General features: G+C 57.7%; 1 protein-coding gene across 3 annotated transcripts; it reads left to right on the plus strand.

The window, feature by feature from the left end:
* The first annotated feature begins 1,868 nt into the window (after positions 1-1,868).
* On the plus strand, positions 1,869-26,407 carry POLD1 (DNA polymerase delta 1, catalytic subunit). 3 transcript variants are annotated; one of them, XM_004286143.3, is made up of 27 exons: positions 1,869-1,977; positions 10,034-10,236; positions 10,599-10,712; positions 12,675-12,821; positions 12,907-13,032; positions 13,103-13,271; positions 13,362-13,443; positions 13,520-13,649; positions 14,210-14,376; positions 14,637-14,741; positions 16,063-16,203; positions 16,283-16,393; positions 16,721-16,912; positions 17,010-17,098; positions 17,167-17,283; positions 17,470-17,583; positions 17,906-18,053; positions 21,563-21,658; positions 21,775-21,912; positions 23,024-23,199; positions 23,528-23,680; positions 23,821-23,923; positions 24,758-24,890; positions 24,979-25,092; positions 25,412-25,464; positions 25,539-25,636; positions 26,221-26,407. In XM_004286143.3, the coding sequence occupies exons 2-27, from the start codon at positions 10,035-10,037 to the stop codon at positions 26,324-26,326; spliced, it is 3,324 nt and encodes a 1,107-aa protein (XP_004286191.1). In that variant the 5' UTR covers positions 1,869-1,977; position 10,034; the 3' UTR covers positions 26,327-26,407. The 3 variants fall into 3 exon arrangements, with proteins under 3 accessions (XP_004286191.1, XP_049559319.1, XP_049559320.1); XM_049703362.1 differs by having other exon boundaries at positions 14,210-14,340; XM_049703363.1 differs by lacking the exon at positions 1,869-1,977 and having other exon boundaries at positions 10,100-10,236; positions 10,491-10,712.
* The last annotated feature ends 134 nt before the right edge of the window (positions 26,408-26,541 follow it).

A 26,541-nucleotide genomic window follows, 5' to 3' on the forward strand; every position in this document is an offset into this window, starting at 1 on the left:
CGCATACAGCAACGAACACCCAATGCAGCTAAAAATAAATAAGTAAAATTTAAAATGTATGGAGCATTTACTATGTGCCAAATACAATATTAGGCACTGGAAACATCAGTGACCAAGATAAAGTCTCTCCTTGCAGCCACCGTGGGAAACAGTATGGAGGTTTCTCAAAAAACTAAAACTAGGGGAATTCCCTGGTGGTCCAGTGGTTAGGACTCTGAGGGCCCGGGTTCAATCCCTGGTCGGGGAACTAAGATCCCACAAGCCACGTGGCTCGGCCAAACAAAACCAAAACCAAAAGCAAAACTAAAACATAGTACTCATCACAGGCTGCAGCAATCCCAGTCCTGGGTATATATCCAAAAAGAACAAAAACACTACTTCGAAAAGATACATGCACCTCAGTGTTCACAGCAGTATGATTTAAATTACCAAGATATGGAAGCAACCTAAGTGTCCATCAGATGAATGGATAAAGAAGATGTGGCGTGTATATACACAAAGGGATACTACTCAGCCATAAAAGAATGAAAGTTTGCTATTTGCCGCAACCTGGGTGGACTTGGAGGGCATTATGCTAAGTGAAATGAGAGAAAGACAAATACTGTATATTACTTATATGTGGAATCTGGATACAACAAAGTAGTGAATGTAACATAAAGAAGCAGACTCAGATAAAGAGAACAGGCTAGTGGTTACTGGTGGGGGGGGCAACAGGGGTGGGAGAGTGGGAGGTGAAAACTATCAGGTGTAAGATAGGCTCAAGGATGTGTTGTACAACACGGGGAATATAGCCAGTATTTTGTAATAACTGTAAATGGAAAGTAACCGCTAAAATATATATTAGGGAGTTCCCTGGCGGTCCTGTGGTTAGGACTGCGCTTTCATTTCCGGGGGCCGTGTTTGATTTCTAGTCGGGTAACTAAGATCTCGCAAGCTGGGCAGCACGGCCAAAAATAAAATTAAATTAAAAAAATAAAACAATAAATAAATAAAAAGATCAAGTCCCTCCTTGGAGTTGTCTACCAGTCAGGGCTGGTAATGGGGGGCTGAGCAAGGACTGCTAGAAGGTAAGGGAATAGGGGCTTTAATGGGGTCAGCACGGGGCAATGTGGGAGCTGGAAGAGGAAGTCCGGCAAGGCCTCACAAAAGGCCCAGATGAGTTCAAAGTAAGGAAGGGCAGTGGAGTTCTCCTACTGTCTCCTTCTCTTGCTCCATGCCTTGAGGGGACACCGAGGTGAGCTGGATGGACAGTCCTGGTCGAGGGTGAAGAGGGTGTTGCTTGGAGGGATGGGTTGGGTACTGAAAAACATTGTTTTTTTTAGAAGGGGGAGAGGGAACAGCGGAAGTGAGAGTAGTTACAAGAGACGGTCCCATCCCAAGCAGTGTGCCTCTCGCCTTACAGGTGTGCCCGCCCTGCGCTGAGTCCAGTTTATAGATGGGGAAACTGTGGCTGTGAGACAGGAGAACCGACCAGGCCAGGATCTGAGCGCGAACCGGCCAGCCTCTACGGAGAGGTAAAAGGTCTGGCTGCGCGAGCTGAAGAATGAACAGTGAGTGCCCAGGTGGTCCTACCGAGCAAGGCCTCGGCCAGGAGGCAGGTGGGGAAGCAGAGGAGGCGCGCCTAGCACCTTAGAACTGGCGGAGTCGTGGTGACGGCCAGTGCCCAACACCTCTGCGCGCGCTCCGATAACACTGGGGGGCGACGCTTCGGCAAGGAGGGGGCGTGGCTTTGATCCGCATACGTCATAAGGGGCGTGGTTCGGCGAGGGTTAGTCAGCAAGGGAACTAGACCACAGCCCGCGTCTGAAAGAGGGGGCGTGGCCTGTGCCCCAGAGGTGGGGGAAACAGGGCGTGGCTTCCCCCATTCGTGCGGTAGGGGCGTGGCCCGGCTCGGCGTGCCTCTACTCTGGGCATGCGCGCGCCGGAGTCAGGGGTCACGGCGGCGTGGGCTGTGGCGGGAAACGCCGTTTGAAGCGGGTGAGTTACGGGAGAAGGGGAATTGCAGGAAGTTCGGCCTGGCGGGGAGGGGGGCTTGAGGAGCTGGGCACGTGGGACTGAGAGAGGGTTGTGAGGGGTCGCGTGGGGCGTGACGGCGAGAGAAATCCCCTTGGCTTGGGGGCGCGCGGAAGAGGGGCAGGGGCCTGTTGTGGGCGCGTGCACGGGGACGCGCGGGAAGATGAAGAGGGTGGGGCGCCCCTTCGGCATGCGGGGGGCGAATGCGCTGGGCTCCGTGGACTCACCCTGGAGGGTCTTTGGGGAGACCGGTTCCGGAGGCATTGGGGACTGAATGGTGCACGTGGGGGCATAGCGACATCTTTTATTCACTAAATATTGAGTATTCTGTGCCAGGCACTGTTCTAGAAGCAGGAGCTACAATCGGAACAGGTTAGAAAAGGTCCCTGTCTCAGGGGGAGACAGACAGTAGACAAGTAATAAGTATAAACGATAAAGCAATGCTTTCAAGCCTGTGATACGTTATCCCAAGTGAAGTAAAACAGAGTAGCCTGCTTCTTTAACTAGAGTGATCAGGAATCGTCTCTCTGGGGAAGTGACATTTGAGAGAGAAGTCAGCCACGTAAAGAACGATCCGGGCAGGGGGGTCGTCCAGGGGAAAAGCCTCGAAGTAGGAAGGAACTTGGAGTGCTTGTAGCTGGAGGGAACAGGTGAGGCTGGAGACGGGATAGAGAACCAGATCCTGCAGGGCCTTGTAAGTCTCGGTGTGCGGTTAGCTTTTATTCTAGGTTCGATAGGGAGCCGGGGGAGGTTTTAAACATCCCAGCAACGTGACCCTCTCCTGCGTTTTAAAAAAAAGTCCCTGGCGGCTGACTGAAGATAGGATTGTAGCAGGAGCAAGAGTGGAAGGAGGGAGGCCAGTTAGGAGGCAGGAGGGGACCGTAGGTGGCTCCGCCTGCAGTGCAGGTGGGGAGAATCCATCAGGCGTAGGTTGTGTTTGGGGTTTGAGCCCGCACGATGGGATCGGGTAGGAAAGGGGAGCCCGAGATTACTGCGGTTTGCGGTTTGAGCAGCAGGCTGGAGAGAGAAGGCTGAGGGGGAACAAGTTTGGGGGTGCCACCCTGAGGGCAGAGCTTAGGTGGAGTGAGTGGGCAGGGTGATGTCAGTGTGTCAGGTTCATGGCCACACCCACTCCAGGAACCTCTTGTTGCCTTTTCTCCCCCCTACTTCCTGCACTTCCCCACCCAGGCCCCTTAGGTTCCTGTCCCATTCAGGGCCTTTGCCATGCCCTTTCCTCCTCCTGCAATGCTATTCCCTCTCTTCATTCCTTCAGCCAGCTGCTCGTGTGGCAGGGCCTTTGTTAGGCACTGGGGAGCCAGTGATAATTCAGTTTGGCTGGGGGAAGGACAGGAAACCTCAAGCCAGAGCGCTCTGAGCTATAAAGAGGTAGTGCTGGTCTTTGGGAGCCGAGAGAAGAAGGCCGGGGCTCAGTGCAGACTTGTGGAGTCGGTGACACTGGAGAGGAGTCTAAACTGACACAACTTGAAGTGGCCTGCGTTCCAGGCACCGTGCTGGGTGATGCTGGGGACCCAGAGAAGCATCAGCCCTGCCCTAGTCTCAAAGGTTCTCTGTCTGTTGAGGGAGTCAGACAAGCCCACATGGTCCCCAGCCTGTGACAAGGGCAGCGGGATTCAGAGAGGCTCAGAGTCAGGACAAGACCAAAGAGTGAAGTGTGTAGTTTTCTGGGGGGCAAGAGTGCATAGGTCCATCTGTCATTATTTAATCAATCCCTCAGCAGATGTGTGTGAGCCCGGATACGGGGGTGAGCAAGCTGATGAGCCTGTCCTCATTCTGTCTCCCCAACTGGGCAGAGGGCAGTTCACCCCCATACCTCTCCTGGCACACCTGGAGGCCGCAATCTGGAGCGCTGGTTTCCGGTGGGGCTCAGGTGCCAGCCTGCTTGGGTTTGAACCCTGGCTCTGCCCCTCTGAGCTAACTGTGCCGCCTTGGGCAGGTGGCTTCACCTCTCTGGGCCTCAGTTCCAGTCATTGTGTTGGAGGGTTAATAGCAGCACCACCCTCAGAAGTTTTGGTGAAAATTCTGTGAGTTCCTTCCTTCCTTCCTTCCTTCCTTCTGCATTCGGAAAATGTTTATTGGGCACATACTCAGTCCCAGGCACTCTCCTGGGGACATGAGATATAGCAGGAAACAAAGATGAAATCCCTGCTCTCACAGCGTTTCCATTCTCCTCGTGGGGAACAGACAATAAACAAAATAAATAAGCAGTGGTGCTCAGACTTGAGCAGCATCGGAGTCCCTGGAGGGCTCGATATACAGATTGCTGGGTCCCACCCCCAGAGGCCCTGGTTCAGTAGGCCTGGAATGGGGCCTGACAATCAGCATTCATACAAGGTCCCACCAGAAGCTCATGCTGCAGGTCCAGGGCACCACACTTTGAGAACTCTTAAGACCTGCTACAGTGCACCAGACAGCGACAAAGTCCAGCAAGAAAAGTAAAGCAAGGGAAGGGGTTGGAGAGTATCAGCATGGGGCAGGGGGCTGTATTTTTAAAGAGGCCTCGCTGAGTAGGGGACATTCGAGCAAATGAATACCTGAAGGAGGGGAGGAGGGAGCCATGGGAAGATCTGGGAAAGAGCATTTGCAGAGCAACGGGAACAGCTTGTGCAAAGGTCCTGGGATAGGACCAAGCCTGGAGTGTTTAAGGAACAGAGAGGAGGCAAGTGGCTGGAGTGAGCAAGGGAAAGAGGGCAGAGGTGGTGTCCGTGAAGGGTGGGGTGCAGTTGTGCAGGGTCTTGTGGGCCAAGATGAGGGCTTTGCTTTTAACTGCATGAGATGAGAGCCAGGGGCAGCATCCGAGCAGAGCAGGGAAGGGATGATCTGACACACTTGTATGGGATCCCTTTGGCTCCTGAGTGGAGAACACTGAGGGGGCAGGGTGCAAGGACGGAGATGGAGGTGGGGTGGGGGAAGAGGCTGTTCATTCATTCAACAGATATTTCTTTTTTTTATCCTAGTCGTTTTATTTTAATTTTTTAATTCTTTCACAGGGGAATGGGAGCCCTGAAGACAAATTCCCCAGGTGTGGGGGAGGAGGCTTTATAAGCTGGTTCGGCTGGGAGAGGTCAGGAATCAGGGCTGTTGCAGTAGTCTGGGGGATAGGGGAGGTCTGAGGATGCTGATGGCAGGAAGCACCCTTTTTTTTTTGGCCTTGTGGTAGGGAATGTGGGATCTTAGTTCCCTGACCAGGGATGGAACCCGCGCCCACTGCGTTGGAAGTGCAGTCTTAACCGCTGGACCGCCGAGGAAGTCCCAACAGATATTTCTTGAGCGCCCTCTATGGTCCAAACGCTGTTATTGACACCTGTGATACTGCAGTGAAGGAAACTGCCTCCCTGCCCGCTAGGAGCTCATTTTCCAGCAGGGGGAGCCAGACAAGCAGCAATGCACAAAATAAAGCGGCCAACCATTTTAGGGAGCCAGAGGGACCAGACTGGGAGGCCGCCGTTGGAAGGCAGAGCTGATGGGATTTGCAAATGGAGTGAGCGTGTGGTCTGAGGGGAAGAGAGAAGTTGGGGTGACTCCAAGGCTGTTGGCTTGATGGGAGCTGCCGCTTACCCAATCGGGGAGATGGTGTGGTGCGAGGAGCACGGTTGTGGGGAGATCAGGAGCCCGGCTTTGGAGTCTGGGGTGCCTGAAGGGACCTGCTTACAGTGGGCAGTTGGATCTGTCAGTCTGGAGGCCGGGCTGAAATCTGGGCCGGAGACACAAAAGCGTAGAGGTGGCATTTAAAGCCGTGAGTTTGGGTGGGATGGGATGACAACCTCGAAGGAGTGAGTCACAGAGAACCTAGTGTCTGACCCGAAGCAGACACTCATCATAGTGTGTTACTGCTGGATTCGCTCGCTGTTCAGTATTTGCTACTGAAGCGTCGAGAAAGGAAGAAGCTCACAGCGTTTGCCAAACTCCAGCTCTGCGCTGGGGCCCCTGAGGGGGGACACCCAGGGGCCTCCTTCCTTCTAGTGCTGCCTCGCCTGACTGAGCTAAGGGCAGTGCCTGGGATAGGGAACTAGTCCAGGACCCTAGATTTTGCTCCGGTGACAGCTGCCCTCCCATCGTACCCCCTGGCCACAGCCCAGTGACCCAGGGCTGCCATTCGGCCCCCTTCTACCTCCCTCTGCCAGGCCAGGTCTGGCCACTCCTCCAGGCTCCTGGAAACCCTCAGCTTCCTCTGCTTCACCTGGGTTTCTCCCCCAGGTCCTGACTCTCTGCATCTCTCACAGTTACTTCAGAGGGCGCAGAGGAGAGCTGGTTCAGATTCTTTCTCCTTATACAAAACCCGCGTTTGCACGGTCATAGCAGCACTGTTCACAAGAGCCCAAAGGTGCAAACAACCCTCGTGGATGAACACAATGTGAGATAGCGACGCGGTGGGGAAATATTCAGGCATTAAAAGGAACGGAGCATTGATCCGTGCTACGTGGCTGGGCCTTGACAACATCACCCACAGGGAAAGAAGCCAGACACAAGACTGCACTTCTAGGAAATGCCCAGAACAGGCAAATCCATCTAGACAAAGTGGATCAGTGGTGCTTTGGGGGAGGGGGAGGAGGGGGATGGGCTGACTCCAGAGGGTCTCTTTGTGGGGTGTTGAACGCGTTCTAAAATGGGCTGTGGTCATGGTTGCACAAGTCTGAATATACTAAAAACCATTAAACTATACACTTGAAATGCGTGAATCATATGGTATATGAATTAGCTCTTGGTCAAACTGTCTTCTCGCCCCAGGGAACCAGTGTTGCCAGTTTATTACCCATCCTGCCAGAACTCTGCATGAAAAGCCAACATCTTTAGATAGATTCTCCCACCCACCTTGTGAAAATGTTATTTTTATTTTATGTGTTTCCCTCCAACTTTTTTTTTTTTTTAATGTTATTTATTTATTTATGGCTGTGTTGGGTCCTTGTTTCCATGTGAGGGCTTTCTCTAGTTGTGGCGAGCGGGGGCCACTCTTCATGGCGGTGCGCGGGCCTCTCACTATCGCGGCCTCTCTTGTTGTGGAGCCTAGGCTCCAGACGCACAGGCTCAGTAGTTGTGGCTCACGGGCCTAGTTGCTCCACAGCATGTGGGATCTTCCCAGACCAGGGCTCGAACCTGTGTCCCTTGCATTAGCAGGCAGATTCTCAACCACTGCGCCACCAGGGAAGCCCTCCCTCCAACTTTTAATTTTGAAAAATTCCAAGCCTGCAGAGAAGTCCCAAGACAAGAACAATTAACACCCATGAACCCTTTGCCTGGATTTGCCAGTTGTGAATGTGCTGCCTCATTCGCTTTATCTTGACACACGTACACTTTTTTTTTGGCTGAACTGTTTGCAAGTTGTAGTCATCATGATACTATAGGATAATTATAATCAGGCCATTTACCATGAGGCATACTGTAATCTCATAGGCAATCCTTATTCAATTTGCCTAGTTGTTCCAGTGATAGCCTTCAGAGCTATTTTTGTTTTTTTAATCCAAGATCTGACCTTGCATTTAGTTGTCATGACTACGTAGTCTCTCCTTTAATCTAAAACAGTTTCCTGGCCCTTTTTCCCCCCTTCGTGACTTCGACAGTTTTTGAAGATTCCATCTTGCAGGCCAGTCTTATCGTTGGTTTGATTGTTTCCTAATAATTAGAATCAGGATAAACATTTTCTTGATTTTCTTAGACACCTTTTATATATATATATATACACACAAAAGTTCTCTTATGTACAACATTCTGCACTTTGCTTTCTCTACCTAACAATGGGTCTTTGAGAGTCCTCTGTCTCAGTACATAGAGAGCTTCCTCATTCCTTTATAGAGCTGCATAATATTCCATGGAACGGAATTCATGTAACTTATTTAAACAGTCCCCCAGGGGAGGACATTTAGGTGGTTTCCAGTCTTTTGCGACTGCAAACAATGCTGCCGGAAATAACCTTGTAAATGCAGGTTTTCATTATGTGATAGTATATCTGTAGCATAAACCCCTAGATGTGGAATTGCAGCCTCCCCACTTTTATTGCTTTTACTTGAGGTGCTATTTACATATGGTGAAATGCACAGGTCTCAAGCGTACAGTTGGATGTACAGCACATTTCCATCACACCACAAAACAACCTCATGCCCCTTCCCGGTCAGTCTCTCCCACCCCAGAAGCAGCCTGATTTCTAGTACCATAGATGAGCTTAGTCTATTCTATAACTTTGTGTAAATGGCATCATACAATATATACTGTTTTCTTAAATTGAGGTGAAATTAACCATTTTAAGGTGTGTAGTCAGTGGCATTTAGTGCATTTACAATTTTCTGCAGCCACCACCTCTGTCTAGTTTCAGAACATTTTCATCACCCCAAAAGTAACTCCCCATTTCCCCAGCATGTACTCCTGTGTCTGGCTTCTTTTATGCACTTTTTTGGTAACATCTTTATTGGAGTATAATTGCTTTACAATGGTGTGTTAGTTTCTGCTAATAACAAAGTGAGTCAGCTATACATATGCATATATCCCTGTATCTCTTCCCTTCCCTCTTGCATCTCCCTCCCACCCTCCCTGTCCCACCCGTCTCTGTGGTCGCAAAGCAAGGAGCTGATCTCCCTGTGCTATGTGGCTGCTTCCCATTAGCTGTCTATTTGAAATGCGGTCATCCTGTGAGTATATCAGCGGCCACCTCCTTTTTAATGCTAAGAAGTGTACCATTGTATGCCACCAACATTTGCCATAACATATCCCCAGTCAGCTCGGAATATTTCCATGCTGTGTTTGTTAAGGTTTAGGCTAAGCTGCTATAATAAAGAAACACCAAGGCACAGCAGCCCAGGAAAGATACAAGTTTATGTCTCCCCATAACCATCCAAAGGTAGGCAGCTCTGCTCCAGAAGGTTGTCAAGGGCCCAGGTTCCTTCCATCTTGGAGCTCTGCATCCCCTTCAGTGTTGTCCTTGTCCCTGTGGTCAAGGTTGGCTCACTGCCGCCACATCCACGCTCCAGCCATGGGGAAGGGGGAAAAGGCTGCAAGGCAGGCTTTCTTTTCAGGCTGTCCCAGAAGCTGCACACCTCACATTCACCCCCATTCCGTGAAAAAGAACACGATCATGTGACTACCCCTTGCAATGCACCTTGGGAACTGTAGTCTGAGGCTGGACTGCCTGTGGCAGCTCCAAGGCAAGGGGTCTGTTGCAAAAAGGACTAAGGGGAGACTGGATGTGGGGGGATAGTTATAAGATCCAGAGGTGTTCCCTTGCACCTAGGGCAGCTGACCTGTCCCCTCCCCCACTCTCTCCCAGCTGGGTCTGGGTCTGCTCTTAGTTTTCATAATCCCCTCCGTCCTGGCCTGATGCTGGGAGAAGTGTACTTTTTTACAACTTATTTTTCTAAATAAATAACTAATATAAAATTTTTTCATTTTTAATAACTTCAAATTACAGGCCTGAAGGAGGCGCTTCCCAGCTGTTTGTAGGAGGAAGGCCTGGGCCAATGGGGAGAGGGGCAGGCGAGGGCATTGAGGACAGGGGCTTATGGGAGGAAAGGGATGATCTGAGGACCACATCTGTGATGAGAAAGGGTGGAGGGTGTGCAGGGTTGGTGCCAAGGGGTTGGCAAGGGGCAAGCAAACGAGGACAAAAATCATGTGGAGGGCTTGAGCATGTGAGGAAAGGGTTAAACTGAGCTGGGCATTGCTGATGATCGTTGGGCATCTGGAAGGTGCCAGCACCCCCCGAGCCTGTGGCGGGGGTTGGGGTGGGGAGAGTGTGGGGGGGGGTGGAGAGTCATGTTACTCTTCAGGCGCTCCAGAGACTGACTGACTGATTGATAGTTATTTTTTGGCTGCGCCGCACAGCTTGTGGAATCTTAGTTCTCCAACCAGGGATTGAACCCGCACCCTCAGCAGTGAAAGCACGGAGTCCTAACCGTTGGACCCAGGGAATTCCCCACTCTGGAGATTTTTTTTTTAAAAGCTCACGGTCATGGTGGGTACATGGGAGGCCATGGAGGGGATGGGCACCCTCACCCTGCTCCAACTTACCCCACAGGATGGATGGTAAGCGGCGACCAGGCCCAGGGCCTGGGGTGCCCCCAAAGCGGGCCCGTGGGGGCCTCTGGGATGAGGATGAGGCATATCGGCCATCGCAGTTCGAGGAGGAGCTGGCGCTGATGGAGGAGATGGAGGCAGAGCACAGGCTGCAGGAACAGGAGGAGGAGGAGCTGCAGTCGGCCCTGGAGGGGGCTGCGGACGGTGAGACCTAGAGCAGGAGCCCCTTGCACCCCACGCCTGTCATGCCTCTGAACCATGGAGCTGACCTGTAACCTCTGACTGCCAGCCCCTGGCTCACTTTGAGCTCCACAAGGGGCTGGCCTTTGACCCCATGTCAGTAGGCCACCTCTGTTTCCTGTCACTTCCAGTCTAACTTTGACCCTTGACTCCTGAATCTCTCTCGAGTTTCTGGCCTGATCCAGGCCACGACCTCCACCTGACTTTCTTTTCACAAGTCTGATGCCACCTGAGGGATCACTGGCAGGGCTGGGAAGGCACTTAGCACTTATTTCCGAAGCAGGACCACAACCCCATGGAGCCTTGCTTCCCTCTCCCGCGTCCAGGGCAGCTCTCCCCGACAGCCATGGATGCCCGGTGGCTTCGGCCCTCCCCACCCCCCCTGGACCCCCAGACGGAGCCCCTCATCTTCCAGCAGTTGGAAATCGACCATTACGTGGGTGAGTTTGGGGGACAGAGACCTGGTGGGTGGGAGGAGGGGCCCTGGGCTCCCGGGTGGAGGCTGGGTCAGGTCAGCCCCTCTGGCTCTGTGGGAGGAGATGGACACAGATAGTCCCCGCCCAGGTGACCAGGGCTGTGAGAGGGAGGGACAGGGCTGGGGTGGGGGCATCCTGGAGGAGGGGGGCATCTTCTAAATGAGGCCTGAAGGAGCTGGCTCCTCGCAGAGGGGAGAGGCGTGTGGTGTGGTATACATTCATCCATCCAGTTAGTCAGGAACAAATGAATGTCTGCACTGAGGCAGCCCTGTTCCAGGCAGACCAGGTCCCTGCGCTCAGAGGCTCACGTTCTAGAAGGAGAGGCAGAATAAGAAAGGAAGTGGAGGGAATTCCCTGGCGGTCCAGTGGTTAGGACTCTGTGCTTTCACTGCCGAGGGCTCAGGTTCGGTTGCTGGTCGGGGAGCTAAGATCCCACAAGCTGCATGGTGCGGCCAGGAAAAAAAAAAAAGGAAGCGGAACGTGAGGTGGTGGTGAGGGTAACCGAGGAGCATCGAGTAGGGCAGCGGTGCTGGACCTCACGTCATGGAGGTGCAGGAAGGCCCTTCTGAGGAGGCAACAAGGAACTCTAGGGATGTCTGGGAAAGCGGGATTCCCGGCAGAGGGTCCTGAGGAGGGAGCAGGTCTGGTATGTTTAAGGAACAGCCAGGAGACCAGTGAGGCGGGAGCGAGGGGTGAAGATGAAGGTGGGAGGTCGCGGGAGATCCCGTTGGCCCACTGAGGACCTCGGGGCTCCATTCTGAGAAAGCTGGGGAGCCTTTGGCAATGGGGAGAGCCCCTCTAAGCCCTGACTTGTGTTTCGAAGACTCCCCTGTATGAGAATGAAACGACAAGCCACAGGCGGGGAGGAAACGTTTGCGGTCCATATGTCTGACAAAGGACCAGTGCTGCGAATAAAGAACATTCAGATCTCAAGAGAAAGAAAACAATCCAGTTCGAAAGTGGACAGAAAACTTGGACAATTCGCTAGAGGATCTACGATGGCAAATAAGCACATGAGATGATGTGCTGTGTCATCAGATATCAGGGAAATGCAAATGACAGCCACCATGAGACGCAAACGCACAGCTGGGAGGAAAGCTAAGGTGAAATATACCAACGCCAGCAAGTGCGGACAAGGCTGCACGGTGCCAGGAGCTCCCTGTGCTCGGTGGGGCCGCAGTTTGATGCCGCCGCTCTGGGAAACACCCTGGCAGTTTCCTACGGGGTTCAACCTACTCTTTTTATTTTTCTGGTAGTAATTGAATTTTTGGTTTTTCCCCCAAGCTTTATTGAGATGTAAGAGTTAAACCTACTCTTACCATAGAATGTGGCAGTTCCACCCCTAGGTATTTGCCCTAGAGAAACAAACACCTACATTCAAACAAAATCCATGGATGTTGACAGCTCTATTCCTACCCACCCAAAACCAGGAACAACTCACATGTCCTGCAGCAGGTGAATGGGTAGCATATCGCACGGTGGTTCTCCACAATAAAAGGGAACAAACTTGACAAATGCAACGACCTGGATGGACACCAGAGGTGCCACGCTGGGCGCAAGAAGCCAGACCGAGAGGGCGACAAAGGCAGGCGCGGCGGAGAGACCGGAGTGCCGCGGGCCGGGTGGAAGCACGTGTGATGACAAAGGGGCAGCTGGAGGGAGCCGTTTGGAGTGACGGGACCGTCTTGCCCCCCAATTTGGTGGCAGTTACACGAACCTATCCCTAGGTTAAAGCTCGTAATGCTGCCCACACAAAGTTGATTCTACTTTTGAAATTTGCGGAAAAAGTGGGGTGCTCCCTCTAGCTGTGCAGTGGGAAAAGGACTGTAAGGAGGACAAGGGTAGACACGTAAACCAGGGGGGAGGCAGGCACACCTTTGAGGTGTCCGAGAGAGCAGCCCCTGCCTCACCCTATGACACCCCCAGGCCTAGCACGGCCCCTGCCTGGGGTGCCCCTGCCGTCCCAGGACTCCGTGCCGGTGATCCGCGCCTTCGGGGTCACTGATGAGGGCGTCTCTGTCTGCTGCCACATCCACGGCTTTGCGCCCTACTTCTACACCCCGGCACCCCCCGGTGAGTGGCCCCGACCCCGAAGACCCCTCCTCGCCCCTACCGCTTGGAGGCCCCCTGCACTTCTGACGGGCCCTCCCACACCCAGGGTTTGGGCCTGAGCACCTGAGTGACCTGCAGCGGGAGCTGAACACGGCCATCAGCCGGGACCAGCGCGGGGGCAAGGAGCTCACGGGGCCGGCCGTGCTGGCCATGGAGCTGTGCTCCCGGCAGAGTGAGTGCTGCCCCAGGGGCCAGGTGGGTGGGGGTCCCTCCAGGCCGGTGCCAACCCGCTCCGTCTGCAGGCATGTTTGGGTACCACGGACATGGCCCCTCCCCGTTTCTGCGCATCACTCTGGCGCTGCCCCGCCTCGTGGCTCCCGCCCGCCGCGTCCTGGAGCAGGGCATCCGCGTTGCCGGCCTGGGCACCCCCAGCTTCGCGCCCTACGAGGCCAACGTTGACTTTGAGATCCGGTATGGCCCCCGCCTCGCTTCTCCAACCTTCGCCTCCTTCCCCTCACCCCCCAAGCCAGCCTCTGCCCACTGACCCTCGTCCCCCTGCAGGTTCATGGTGGACGCGGACATCGTTGGCTGCAACTGGCTGGAACTCCCGGCTGGGAAATACGTCCTGAGGCCGGAGGGGAAGGTGCGTGGGTCCCCGGGGTGGGGTGGGGGTCACAGAGCCGGGACCCTGCAGACGCTGACCCACCTTGTCCCCACAGGCCACACTGTGTCAGCTGGAGGCGGACGTCCTGTGGTCGGATGTGGTCAGTCACCCACCAGAAGGGCAGTGGCAGCGAATCGCACCTCTGCGGGTGCTCAGTTTTGATATTGAGTGCGCGGGCCGCAAAGGTGTGTCCCCGGGGCCTGGGGGTCCTCCCTTCCTCCTTCCGGATGTTAGTGATATGCCAGTCTCACCCTGGGAGTCCCTGCATTTCTTAAGCTCACTCAGGGAGAAGGGAGTAGACACACAAGCAGACAGGTTATTAAAAGACTCGCAACGCAAAGGAGGAAGGTGATGGAGACAGACAGGGCTGCTTCGGACAGGTGGGCAGGGGAGGCCTCGGGTGAGGGGCTAAGCTTCGTGAAGAGGGATGGGGCGGGGAGAGCATTCCCTGCAGAGAGAGCAGCGAGTGCAGAGGCGCTGGGGCAGGTAGGCCCAGCCTGTGAGGGATGAGTAAGAGGGCCCAGTCTGTGAGGGATGGGGAAGAGGGCCCAGTCTGTGAGGGATGGGTAGAGGGCCCGGAGCTGCAGGCAGTGGGGAGCCAGGGTGGATTGTACAGGCTCTGCAGGCAGTGGGGACAGAAAGGAGTGGGTGGGCCAGGTGAGATTTAGAGGTACACCCACCCGATGTGCCACGAGGGAGCATCAGGGGTCAGGTCTCCGCCTCCCCCTCCTCCCTCCCCTTGCAGGCATCTTTCCGGAGCCTGAGCGGGACCCCGTGATCCAGATCTGCTCCCTGGGCCTGCGCTGGGGCGAGCCAGAGCCCTTCCTGCGCCTGGCGCTCACCCTACGGCCCTGCGCCCCCATCCTGGGCGCCAAGGTGCAGAGCTACGAGCGGGAGGAGGACCTGCTCCAGGTGGCTCTCGCTCCGTGCCCCCCGACCCCCATTTTCCTCAGCTCCCCACACTGCACCTCCCAGGCGCGAGGCCGTTTTCTGAGCCGTTTCCCCTGTGGATTCGTTATTTTCAGAAGCACCTTCCCAGTCTTTCTTCCACGGGTGGGAGGGCTCTTGGGCTGCTCTTGGGGGCTTCCAGAACATTCCAGGAGTGGGGAGGATCCATGGCAGGGGGTTGACCAGGATGACAGCCTGGGTGACCCGGTGTGCTCCTGCCTCAGGCCTGGTCCGCCTTCGTCCGCATCATGGACCCCGACGTGATCACTGGCTACAACATCCAGAACTTCGACCTTCCGTACCTTATCTCCCGGGCCCAGATCCTCAAGGTGTGGCGGGCGGGCGGGGGCGTGGGGCTGCCCTCAGACACCCCACCGAGGGCTCAGGCTGTGGGCGGCTGCCTCCCTGAAACCCCGGCTCTGGCCCCGTCCCTGCCCCGTTCAGAGCCCAGAAGGTTTCTGTGGCTTTTGCAGAGGCGAGGAAGCACTCGTGGTTAAGTCAGAAAAGGCTCGTGTATTTGGAGGGGCAGATTGAAGTGGGCAGGGGTGCAGCGCCTTGTTCTTCGGGCTTTAAAATATGTCAACAAAAAATAAGGAAAAAAGGGGGTGTCCTTGAAGTAGGTGGCAAAACCTTGCTGCTTGAATCTGGTGTGGGCCTGGGGGGTCGTGTGAGCTTGCAGGGGCTGCCGTAGCAAAGCCCCACGGTTGTGTGTCGTCTCTCAGTGTGGAGGCTGGAAGGCCAGTCAAGGTGTCACAGGGTTGGTTCCTTCTGAGGCCTCTCTCCTAGCTTCTGGTCGCCTCAGGCATTGCTGGAGTGTACGTGGCACTCTCCCTGACTCTCCCTCCTGTGCATGCCTCTGTGCTCCAATGTCCCCTTTTTCTAAGGACTCAGTCATATTGGATCAGGGCCACCCTAATGACCTCAACTTAACTTGCTCACCTGCAAAGACCCAATTTCCAAATGAGGTCACATTCTGAGGTGCAGGAGTTAGGACTTCAGCATCTTTTGGGGGGACCCAGTTCAACTCCTAACGGGGTATATATTGTATTATTTTCTTCCTTTTCTCTGTGTTTGGCCAGTTTCATAATGGAAAAAGCAAACAAGCACACTTTAAGGCCCCCGGCAGCTCCAGGGAGAAGCCCACCCCTGTCGGCCTGGCGTCTATACTCCGGCCTCCGCTCCCTGCCCTTGCCCTCCAGCCCCAGCCTCGTTGCTCCCAGCCCAGCTCAGGCCTCTCCTCCACACCTGGCCCCGGCTCACGCACTGTCGCCAGTGCAGACCTGGTGCTCCACACCGTGCCCTGCCGTCCTCCAGGCCTCCCACCCCGAGCACCCGCTGCCTCCCCGTCAAGCTAGCACCATCCCCAAGTCTGCCCCTGCCCCCGCTCCCGCAGCCCCTGGGCACCATCCTTGCCCCTTCACGCCCCAGCCCTCAGGCCCCTGACTCTCCCTGTCCCAGCCTCCCATCCGTGCCTGTCCAGCCACAGAGGGTCCTTCTGCCCCAGAGCTGCCCCTGCCCGCGGGGCTCCCAGCAGGAAGAGAGGGTGGCACCGCAGGGGGTGTCATGGGTTGTCTGGTTACCGTTGCTGTGGCTTGGCCGTGCGGATCCCACCGCCACAGCCCCCGCTCTCCCCATGTGCTGTGCCCCCAGGTGCAGACCTTCCCCTTGCTGGGCCGTGTGTCCGGCCTCCGCTCCAGCATTCGGGATTCGTCCTTCCAGTCCAGGCAGACCGGCCGGCGGGACAGCAAGGTGGTCAGCATGGTGGGCCGCGTGCAGATGGACATGCTGCAGGTACGGCGGGCCGGGCGGGGGCCGCCCTCACAGGGCCGCTTCCCCGGGGCCGCCGCCCACCCGCTCCCGCTCGCTGCAGGTGCTGCTGCGGGAGTACAAGCTCCGGTCCTACACGCTCAATGCCGTGAGCTTCCACTTCCTAGGCGAGCAGAAGGAGGACGTGCAGCACAGCATCATCACTGACCTGCAGGTGCCCGCGCCGCCCGACCCGCTTCCCGCCGTCCCTTCTCTCCCCACCCTCCCGACCTTGGCCCTCGGCGCCCACCTACTTTCCTGGCCCGGGACATCCGCCTGCTCTCCTGACCGTCCCCTTTAGCTCCTACCTTCGACCTCTGATCTCGCCCCGCAAATGGGACCCCTGTCCCTACCCACTCCCGCGACCTCTGGCATGGCGACCTTTGTTCCGCTGCCCTGCCCCGACCTCTGGGCCTCACTAAGTCCTCAGGCTGTGCCCTTCTTTCCTCCTTCCTCCCACGCTGTCGCCTCCCTGTCCCCTAATGCCTGCCCCCGTCCCCAGAATGGGAACGACCAGACGCGCCGCCGCCTGGCCGTGTACTGCCTCAAGGACGCCTTCCTGCCCCTGCGGCTGCTGGAGCGCCTCATGGTGCTGGTGAATGCCATGGAGATGGCGCGCGTCACCGGCGTGCCCCTCAGCTACCTGCTCAGCCGCGGCCAGCAGGTCAAGGTCGTGTCCCAGCTGCTGCGGCAGGTCAGCGGGCGGAGCCCAGGGCGGGCCTGGCCACCACGCTCCCTGCTGAGGGGCCCTGCCCGCGCCCATCCACAGTTCCCGCCTTCTGCCCTCCCAGGCCATGCGCCAGGGGCTGCTGATGCCCGTGGTGAAGACGGAGGGCGGCGAGGACTACACGGGGGCCACGGTCATCGAGCCCCTGAAAGGGTAAGGCCCAGTGGCGGGGTTGGTGGGGGCAGGGGGGCTCCCCGCCCTGACTCCTCCCGGCCCCCCAGGTACTATGATGTCCCAATCACCACCCTGGACTTCTCCTCGCTGTACCCGTCCATCATGATGGCCCACAACCTGTGCTACACCACGCTTCTACGGCCCGGGGCCGCCCAGAAACTGGGGTATGGTGGCCCCGCTCGCCACGTGTACCCCGAGACCACCCAGGGGCCGGCCTCAGGCTGGCTGGGGCTGGGGATCCAGAGCTAGTGGAGAGGGGAGGGGACTGGCAAGAGGTGGGGGGGTCCCGAGAGGGGATGGAGGAGGAGCCAGGGAGGCCAGGCGTGTCACCCCCACCACCTTCGGCCCAGCCTGACCGAGGATCAGTTCATCAAGACACCCACGGGGGACGAGTTTGTGAAGACGGCGGTGCGGAAGGGGCTGCTGCCCCAGATCCTGGAGAACCTGCTCAGCGCCCGGAAGAGGTGGGCTCTTGAGCCCGGCCGCCCACCCCTGCTCGTAGCTCAGCCTTGCTGAGGCGGCCTGGCGATCCCTGTCCGTCATGGGTGCACTGAGCTGCAGCTGTGCCTGCGTTAGAACAAGGCACCCGCTGCGGGCAGCTCCCTCCAGCCCCTGTGCTGGGCACCTCTGTGCGGTGTGCAGCCTGCACAAGTGTATGTGACACCCCTTTCTAGAAAGTCAGAAAGGCACCCTGACCAGTGCCCAGGCCCGGGCCTCTCGTCTGCCCCTGAGGCCTGAAATGCCACCTGAATGGCCTTTGCCTCCCCCTTCTCCTTCTCCTCCCAGGGCCAAGGCCGAGCTGGCCAAGGAGACAGACCCCCTACGGCGGCAGGTCTTGGACGGGCGGCAGCTGGCACTGAAAGTGAGCGCCAACTCTGTGTACGGCTTCACTGGTGCCCAGGTGGGCAAGCTGCCATGCCTGGAGATCTCACAGGTGAGTGCACCGCGGCAGGTAGGGGACGGACAACCACCCCTTAGGGAGAACCAGGGCTCAGTGTCGTAGAGGTCAGGGCCCAGATCGCCCCAACCCGCTGACCTTTTGGAGAGCGGATGCTTGTGTGATTGGTTCATTCGTTGGTTCAGCAAACACTTGCTGACCGTTCACTGTAGGTTGGGCCTCGTGCCCTGTGGGTCCAGCAGGTGACACAGTGGATGAGAGTTCCTCCCCTGGTGCCCAGCCTTGCGGGCACACAGATGGTGACAGCAGTAAATGTGTATGGGAAAGCAGTTGGCGCTCTGCAGACAGATAAATTCCGGGAGGGCTGGGGTGGAGCAGGGCGGGGCGGGGGAGGCAGAGGCCGAGGGACTGAGGGAGGGAGGCAGCTTTGCTCATTCTTTTCACCTGTCACACAGTCACCTGACAGCCCCTATGTCCCTGGCAGTCTCCACCCCAGCCCACCTCCTACCCTGGTCCACATGAGGGTGGGGGAGCAGAGAGCAGGTTCGCTCCCTCCCCCTGATGGGAGAGCAGGGCCGTGTTTCTGTCGGGGGGCTGGGGCGGGGCTGGGGGCTCACCCAACGGCACGATCAGGCTCTGGCCGTTAATTCGCGGTGTGTTCTTGGTCACAGTTGGAACAGGCACGAGGGTCCCCTGTCCCGTCCCTGTGTGAGGATCCCAGGGAAGATGCTTGGCCGGTGCTAGGGCAGTGCTCTGCTTTGAGAGGGAATGTGGGCATAAAAGCCCACTACCTCCCTCCCCGCCACAGCAGCATCCTAGGCCTGTTTACTCTGCTGTTCATACGGAAAAACAGACCCACGGCACGACCACAGAGCGCCTGAGTCTGAGGTTCTGCCACGCTGGGATCAGTGCCTCAGCTCATGGCCTAAGAGATTCTTAGAGAGGTCTTCTGTCTAGCTCCTTCCCCTGGGGTTTGGGTCCCTGCACATTCCAGACTTGGTTACCTCCAGCCACGGGGAGCTCCCTTCCTGAACATTGTGTCAGTCCTCACATGGCTGTGGGTGGAACACCTGGAAGAACTGGCAGTGGGTGGGCCTTATGCTGGGAGGGGCCTGTGCACACACACACCCACTTACAGTTCAGGGGCCCCCAAGCCCATCCTCAGATCCAGTGATTCACTAAAAGGGTTCCGAGAACTCAGAAAAGCTGTTATACTCATCGTTATGGTTTATTACAGTGAAAGGATAGGGATTAAAACCAGCCAAGGGGGCCTCCCTAGTGGCGCAGTGGTTGAGAGTCCGTCTGCTGATGCAGGGGACACGGGTTCGTGCCCCGGTCCGGGAAGATCCCACATGCCACGGAGTGGCTGGGCCCGTGAGCCATGGCCGCTGAGCCTGCGTGTCCGGAGCTGTGCTCCGCAATGGGAGGGGCCACACAGTGAGAGGCCCGCATACTGCAAAAAAAAAAAAAAAAAAACCAGCCAAGGGAAAGGCACATGGGGCAGAGTCCAGGAGAGACCAGGTGGAAGCTTCCAGTTGCCTTTCCCAGGGTAGTCCTGCAGACAGCACTTATTCCTCCCAGCACTGATGTGTGACCATACACACGGTACTGCCCATTGGGGAAGCACCCCTGAGCCTTGGTGTCCTGGGTTTTTACTGGGGGTCAGGTGCATGGAGCGCCATGTGACTGACCTTAGTTACTCAGTCTCCAGTCCCTCCAGACGTCAAGCTGGATATCATGTGGCCCAAGGCCCCACCACAAATCACGTTAGCACAGATCACCTGATGTGACCCAAAGTCCCAGATGAACAAAGACACTTGTCAGGCAGGACACGCCAAGGGCTTAGAGCAGCGGTGCCCAACCTTTTTGGCACCAGGGACCGGTTTCGTGGAAGACAACTTTTCCATGCACCTGGGGCGGGGGGCTGGTTTGGGGATGATTCAAGTGCATTACATTTATTGTGCACTTTATTTCTATTATTATTACATTGGAATATATAATGAAATAATTATACAACTCACCGTAATGCAGAATCAGTGGGAGCCCTGAGCTTGTTTTCACTTGCCACTCACTGATAGGGTTTTGATATGAGTCTGCAAGCAACTGATTTATTTTGGTCTCTGTGCAGTCAGACCTCTCTGTTAATGATAATCTGTATTTGCAGCCACTCCCCAGCGCTAGCATCACCGTCTCAGCTCCACCTCAGGTCATCAGGCATTAGATTCTCACAAGGAGCACCAAGCTAGATCCCTCACATGCGCAGGTCACAGTAGGGTCCGCGCTCCTGTGTGAATCTAATGACGCCGCTGATCTGACAGGAGGCCGCGCTCAGGCAGTAACGCGAGCAAGGTGGGGGGGGAGCAGCTGTAAATACAATCGAAGCTTTACTTGCTCGCCCGCCTCCTGCTGTGTGGCCTGGTTTCTAACAGGCCACGGACAGGTACTGGTTCATGGCCCGGCGGTTGGGGACCCCTGGCTTAGAGGTTCCCTCCCAGGAGCCAGCCGAGAGCCAGGCCTCTCTTTGAGCGAGGTTAATCTTTTACAGTAGGCCACCCTTACTGCTCTTACTGGCCCTTCATAATCTCTGGGGGCATCTCCCATCCTCCTCGGTGGAAAGAATTGGATGTCTGGCTGTCAGGTTCCAGCCCCGAGGGGAGGCCAGGCAGGAGGGTGTGGCTTTGCTTCCCCTGGGGCTTCCTCGTAGCAGCTGCTGCTTCCTGGCCTTGTCTCTCTCTCATTTCCCTCTCAGCCCCTTCCCTCTGTCTCTGTTATGTCTCTGTTTCTTAGCCTCTTTCCCTATTTCTGTCTCTCAAGCTTATGGGGGCAGCAGAGTGGAATAATAATAAAAAAAAGAATACTGAGTCATTCCAGAAAGAAGTTAGAAAGAAAAAGGAACATAGAACAGGTGGGACAAATAGAAGACAGTTAGTTGGATGGTAGATTTAAGCTCAGATATAATCAGTAATTACACTAAACATAAGTGGCCTCAATGCTCTAGTTAAAGACAAAGGTTTTCTGGGCAGATCCAAACAAAAACAGAAGAGTCATGCCTGTTTCTCCTTAGTGTGTCCCTTCTCCTCCCCCAGCTTCAGTTTCCTTATTTGGAAAGGAATGGTCTTTCCATGGCCGTGGTACAGCACCCTACCTTTGGGGGGACATTTCTGATTGCCCAAGGATAGGGGGATGGGACCAGGAATGTCAGTGGTCCTGCACCACGGAGAGCTGCCTGCAGTGTCCGCAGATTCTCAGCACCTCCGTGGAGAGAAACACTGAGCTGATGGCCTCTTCTGGCTCCTGCCTTTCCACCACTGTTTGCTGCAGTCAGTTCCTCCTCTGTGCCCAGGGCTCTGGGCCAGGGACCTACTTCCAGCAGACCATTAAGGAGCAGCTCAGTAGCCGCATTTTGCAGATTTGGAAACAGGCCCAGAAGGGCAGTGGCTCGTCCATACTCAAACCTGCAGAAAGCAGCAGAGGTGGGACCCTAAGCCCGTGTTCCCTGAGGACGGCCCCTGGGCCCTCACTCTGCTTGATTCTCTCTCTGACAGAGCGTCACTGGGTTCGGGCGCCAGATGATTGAGAGAACGAAGCAGCTCGTGGAGTCCAAGTACACAGTGGAGAACGGCTACAGTGCCAATGCCAAGGTCAGGGGCCTCCTGCCTGCCGCCTGCTGGCCTGAGACAGGCCTGGGGCTGGTGTGGGAAGTGCAGGGGCCGCCAGCATCTCCCCAACCCTCTGGGTCACACATGCCCCTCCCCAGGTGGTGTATGGCGACACTGACTCTGTCATGTGCCGATTTGGCGTCTCCTCTGTGGCTGAGGCCATGGCCCTGGGCCGGGAGGCTGCGGACTGGGTGTCTGGCCACTTCCCCTCACCCATCCGGCTAGAGTTTGAGAAAGTAAGTGGGGGCCCCCCAGCGCTTGGAGTGGGCAGACGTGGGTCTTGCCAGTTTTGGGGGGGGTCTCTGATTCTCAGGGTGCCTGCAAAGTTTGAGTGCATTTGGGTAGGGTTCTCCTACTGCATCAGCGTCCAGGAATGCCCATCGTTGCTTATGTCTCCATTTCGAGGTGTGCTGATCTGGGTGCCCTGGGTATCCTATTCTTTGAGTTCATCAGCCCCAGTTTTATTTATTTATTAAAAAAAATTTTTTTGCCCATGCTGTGCGGCATGCAGGATCTTAGTTCCCCAACCAGGGATCGAACCGGCACCCCCTGCTGTGGAAGCATGGTGTCTTAACCACAGGACTGCCAGCAAAGTCCCTTATTTTTAAAAAATTTATTTATTTAAAAACTCTTTTTCGTAAGCCCCAGTTTTGAGGTATTGTGTTGCCTGGATCCTCCTGAGTTTGGGGACCTTGGTTTTGGAAACCCCCAAAAGCCTTGGGCTTTGCTACGCAGAACGGTGTCTGTTTCCTAAAGACCCCGTCGGTCTCGGAGCGTCTCTGGTTTTCAGGTGTTTTCAGGGGCTGTCCTGTGCAGCAGGGGCCCTGACGGGGCAACTCCTGGATCGGGGTACCGCTGTCCAATGCTCCCTGCCTCCCAGCGTGCGACAGGCTTGGGTCTGGGAGCCCTCACGCCGGATTCATCCCCCGCGTTCGAAGCTGGGGTCAGGCCTCGGGGTACACCTCTCAGATTTGGAGCCTGTCCCTGCCCCAGGGCTCACTCCCTGCCCTTAGTCTGCTGTCTTTGAGGGGGTGCTGCCTGGTCTCCCCCCTCTGCCTCTGGTCTGTTTCAGGCCCCCATTTGGGGCTCTCCAGACTTCACCCCAGTGTCTGGATCTCGGGTTTTAGGGTCTAGCTTTATCCCAGCCCATTTCCGACTTGGGGTCCCTGGAGTGCTGAGGGTGTCCCCCTGAGCTGAGGTGCTGGGGTCTTAGGGTCCATCTTCCCGTGTCCCAGTCCTGTGTCCCAGGGACCATCCCTGTCTGGCCCTGTCTGTTTCTGGGGAAGCCTCAGGATGGGGCACTGGCCCCCACAGCCTCAGGGGCTCTCAGCCGCGGGTTCCCCCCAGGTCTATTTCCCGTACCTGCTCATCAGCAAGAAGCGGTATGCGGGCCTGCTCTTCTCCTCCCGGTCCGACGCCCATGACCGCATGGACTGCAAGGGCCTGGAGGCCGTGCGCAGGGACAACTGCCCCCTAGTGGCCAACCTCGTCACCGCCTCTCTGCGCCGCCTGCTCATCGACCGGTGTGTGGAACCCGCACCCGGACCTGGAGCCCGGCCTCTCTTCCCTCAGGCCCAGGAGCCCAGCCCCCAGCCCCTCCTCCCTTGGGGACACAGGTGTCAGGCCCAGCCCTTTGTCGGTGGCGGAGCTGTGGAAAGAGTGTGGGGTCGGACAGCTGCGGGTTCCGGCCCTGCCTCTGCCACTTGGCAGCCTGCGGCCGGGCAGGGCCCCTCCCCGCCCCTGGAGCGCATCCTGGTTCCCCAGCCTCAGGGCAGTGGAGGTGCCAGCCGGGCGGCCACAGCCACTGGTGACGCCCTGGTGACGCCCGTCCATCTGTCCGCCCCCCTGCAGAGACCCCGCGGGCGCCGTGGCGCATGCGCAGGACGTCATCTCCGACCTGCTATGTAACCGCATCGACATCTCACAGCTGGTCATCACCAAGGAGCTGACCCGCGCAGCCGCAGACTACGCGGGCAAGCAGGCCCATGTGGAGCTGGCCGAGAGGTCAGCCCAGCGCGGTAGGGGGCGGGACCGGCCAGAAATAGCCCCTCTCCTTCCAGCTGGGCCCACCACTTCCTACCCCCCAGCCTGCCCCCACCGTCCCACCTGCCCTCACCCAGCCTGCCGCCCCGGTCTCCCCGCAGGATGAGGAAGCGGGACCCCGGGAGCGCGCCCAGCCTGGGTGACCGTGTCCCCTACGTGATCATCAGTGCCGCCAAGGGCGTGGCTGCCTACATGAAGTCCGAGGTCAGGCCCACCTGGGCTGCCCGCTCCCGCCCAGCTCTCCTCTGCTCTCACTTCTGCTTTCCAGGCCTGGCGGGGAGGGTGTTTCTCTCCGCAGGCCCCACGGGGCCTTGAGAACCGCCCCGCAACACACCCGAGGGAGTTGGCTCCACAGTGCTTTGCTCCGGGCCTCCCGGTACCCTCTGGAGAGGCCCTCCACCCCACCCCCCTTATTCTGACCCCTCCTGGCTCCATCCTGCAGAAGGGGGCCTAGCCTCACTGCACAGAGCGAGAGTGTCTGTCTCACCACCTGTTTCTGTGTCTCTTACTGACTCCTTGATCCTGGATCTTCAACTTGTAATTCTCTTGGATTCATACCCTCCCCTGTCCTACCTGGATGTCCAGTGACCTGTGACCCCACCCCCACCCCTTTGTCAGTCCCTAGTTCCTGTCCTGCTACCTCTTATCTTGGCTTCCAACCTTCAGCTCCAGCTCACATCCACCTTCACATCTCCTGTCCCCACCGTGAACTCTGACCCTTCCCTGGTGACCTGAGGGCTCCTACCTGTGGACCCTAGCATGGATCACAGGGCCCGTGGCCAGGGACCCCCATGACCTCTGACCCCATCCCAGTCCGGGCCCAGTGACTGCCCCCCACCATTGCCCCCACTCATGGCTGGAAGACGCACGGCAGCTCCCGGTGCCCTTCACCCTGGCTGCCCGCTGTTGACCACAGCCCCTGCCCCCCTGCCTGGCAGGGACCGCAGCCCCTTATCCCTTCCCGGGCCCCTGTGTGTGTGGCTGCGGCCCCTCCACTCTGCCCCCCTGGTGAGACCACCCCGGCCCCTCTGCCCGCAGGACCCCCTCTTCGTGCTGGAGCACAGCCTGCCCATCGACACGCAGTACTACCTTGAGCAGCAGCTCGCCAAGCCTCTCCTGCGCATCTTCGAGCCCATCCTGGGCGAGGGCCGGGCCGAGGCCGTGCTGCTGCGTACGGGCGGGGGGCAGCCGGGGCAGGCGGGGTACCGGGGTGGGGGGCGGGGGAGGGCACCGGGCCCACCGCCTGCCTTCACACGCAGGCGGGGACCACACGCGCTGCAAGACAGTACTCACGGGCAAGGTGGGCGGCCTCCTGGCCTTCGCCAAACGCCAAAACTGCTGCATTGGCTGCCGCACTGTCCTCAGCCACCAGGGTGAGCACCGTCCCCGACCCCGAGCCCGTTCCCCTGCCCTCCCACCTCTGCCGTCACCCGAGGTCCCCGGCACCGGCCCCACGAGCTGCCATGGCTACCTGGATAGGCCCCGGCCCCTGGGTGGGGGGCTCCTGTCTGCAGGCAGCCCCACGAGGGTCCTGGGCCCCCCGCCCTGGGAGTTCCCCAGGGAGTTTTCTCCACACACTTGCTCCCTTGTTCTCTCATCGATGGGGACTTTCAGAAGCCGGGATGGGCAGCGGGCGGGGAAGGGGCAGGGGTGGGGCGGCCCAGGCTGACCTGCCCCCCTCCCCCACCCCAGGAGCCGTGTGCAAGTTCTGCGAAGCCCGGGGGTCGGAGCTGTATCAGAAGGAGGTGAGGGATCAGGGGAGGTGGGGAGGGGCAGCTGGGGGTGCGCAGGGCCGCCCACTCAGCCCTTCCATCCCCAGGTATCCCACCTGAACGCCCTGGAGGAGCGCTTCTCGCGCCTCTGGACCCAGTGCCAGCGCTGTCAGGGCAGCCTGCACGAGGACGTCATCTGCACCAGGTGGGCATGCCTGTTGGGCCCCAGCGCTGGACTGCCCAGGTTCCTCTGAGCTGCCGAGGCCTATGGACCAAAGCCCTGGCTCCGGGCTCTCAGGCTTCGGCGCCCCCCGCATCGCCGACCCTCGGCGTCCTGGCCTGCAAAACGGGCCAGTGCCCATCCCAGCCTTCTTGGGGTGGGGTTGGGGGCTGCTGAGTGGGGGGTGCTGGGCACCCAGTATCTGCCCAGGAAATGGGGAGACACACACACACACACACACACACACACACACACACACACACACGGTCCTGGCCCCCTCCGCCAAGGCGGGGCCAGCCTTTCCCCAGGGAACAGGTGGGCGGGGCGGGTTCCCACGCCAGGTGCCAGGTGATATACGGCTGGTGGCCCAGCGCCTGAGTGAGCACCCGCTGTTATCGGCTCCCCCCATGCCCGCTGAGCAAACAGCCCATCGTGGGAGGGGAGGTGGGTGGGCAGCATACAGGGGCCAAAGTCCTGGGAACGGCCCCTGCCCCACCACTGGGCTGGGCAGTGGGACTCTGGTGTGCCCGGGCAGGGGCAGTGGCCCTGACCCCCGTCCTCACCCGCAGCCGGGACTGCCCCATCTTCTACATGCGCAAGAAGGTGCGGAAGGACCTGCAGGACCAGGAGCAGCTTCTGAGGCGCTTCGGGCCCCCCGGCCCCGAGGCCTGGTGACCTCTGACCTCGGCCGACTCCCCACAGGGGCCTTGTGGGGTGGGATGGGCGGAGAATTAATAAAGTTCAGGCCTTTTGTTACCCGGTGCTTTGTGGTCCCTGGGGGGTCGTGGTCCACTGTCATAAGCTCTGGCCCAGATGGGTTAGCTCCACTCAGTGGGATCCACTGACCCCCAGGAGGCCCTCACCGGACTCCCTCACCCTCCCTGCAAGCT

This window comes from Orcinus orca, chromosome 20 (assembly GCF_937001465.1).
Source record: "Orcinus orca chromosome 20, mOrcOrc1.1, whole genome shotgun sequence".
Taxonomy (NCBI): domain Eukaryota; kingdom Metazoa; phylum Chordata; class Mammalia; order Artiodactyla; family Delphinidae; genus Orcinus; species Orcinus orca.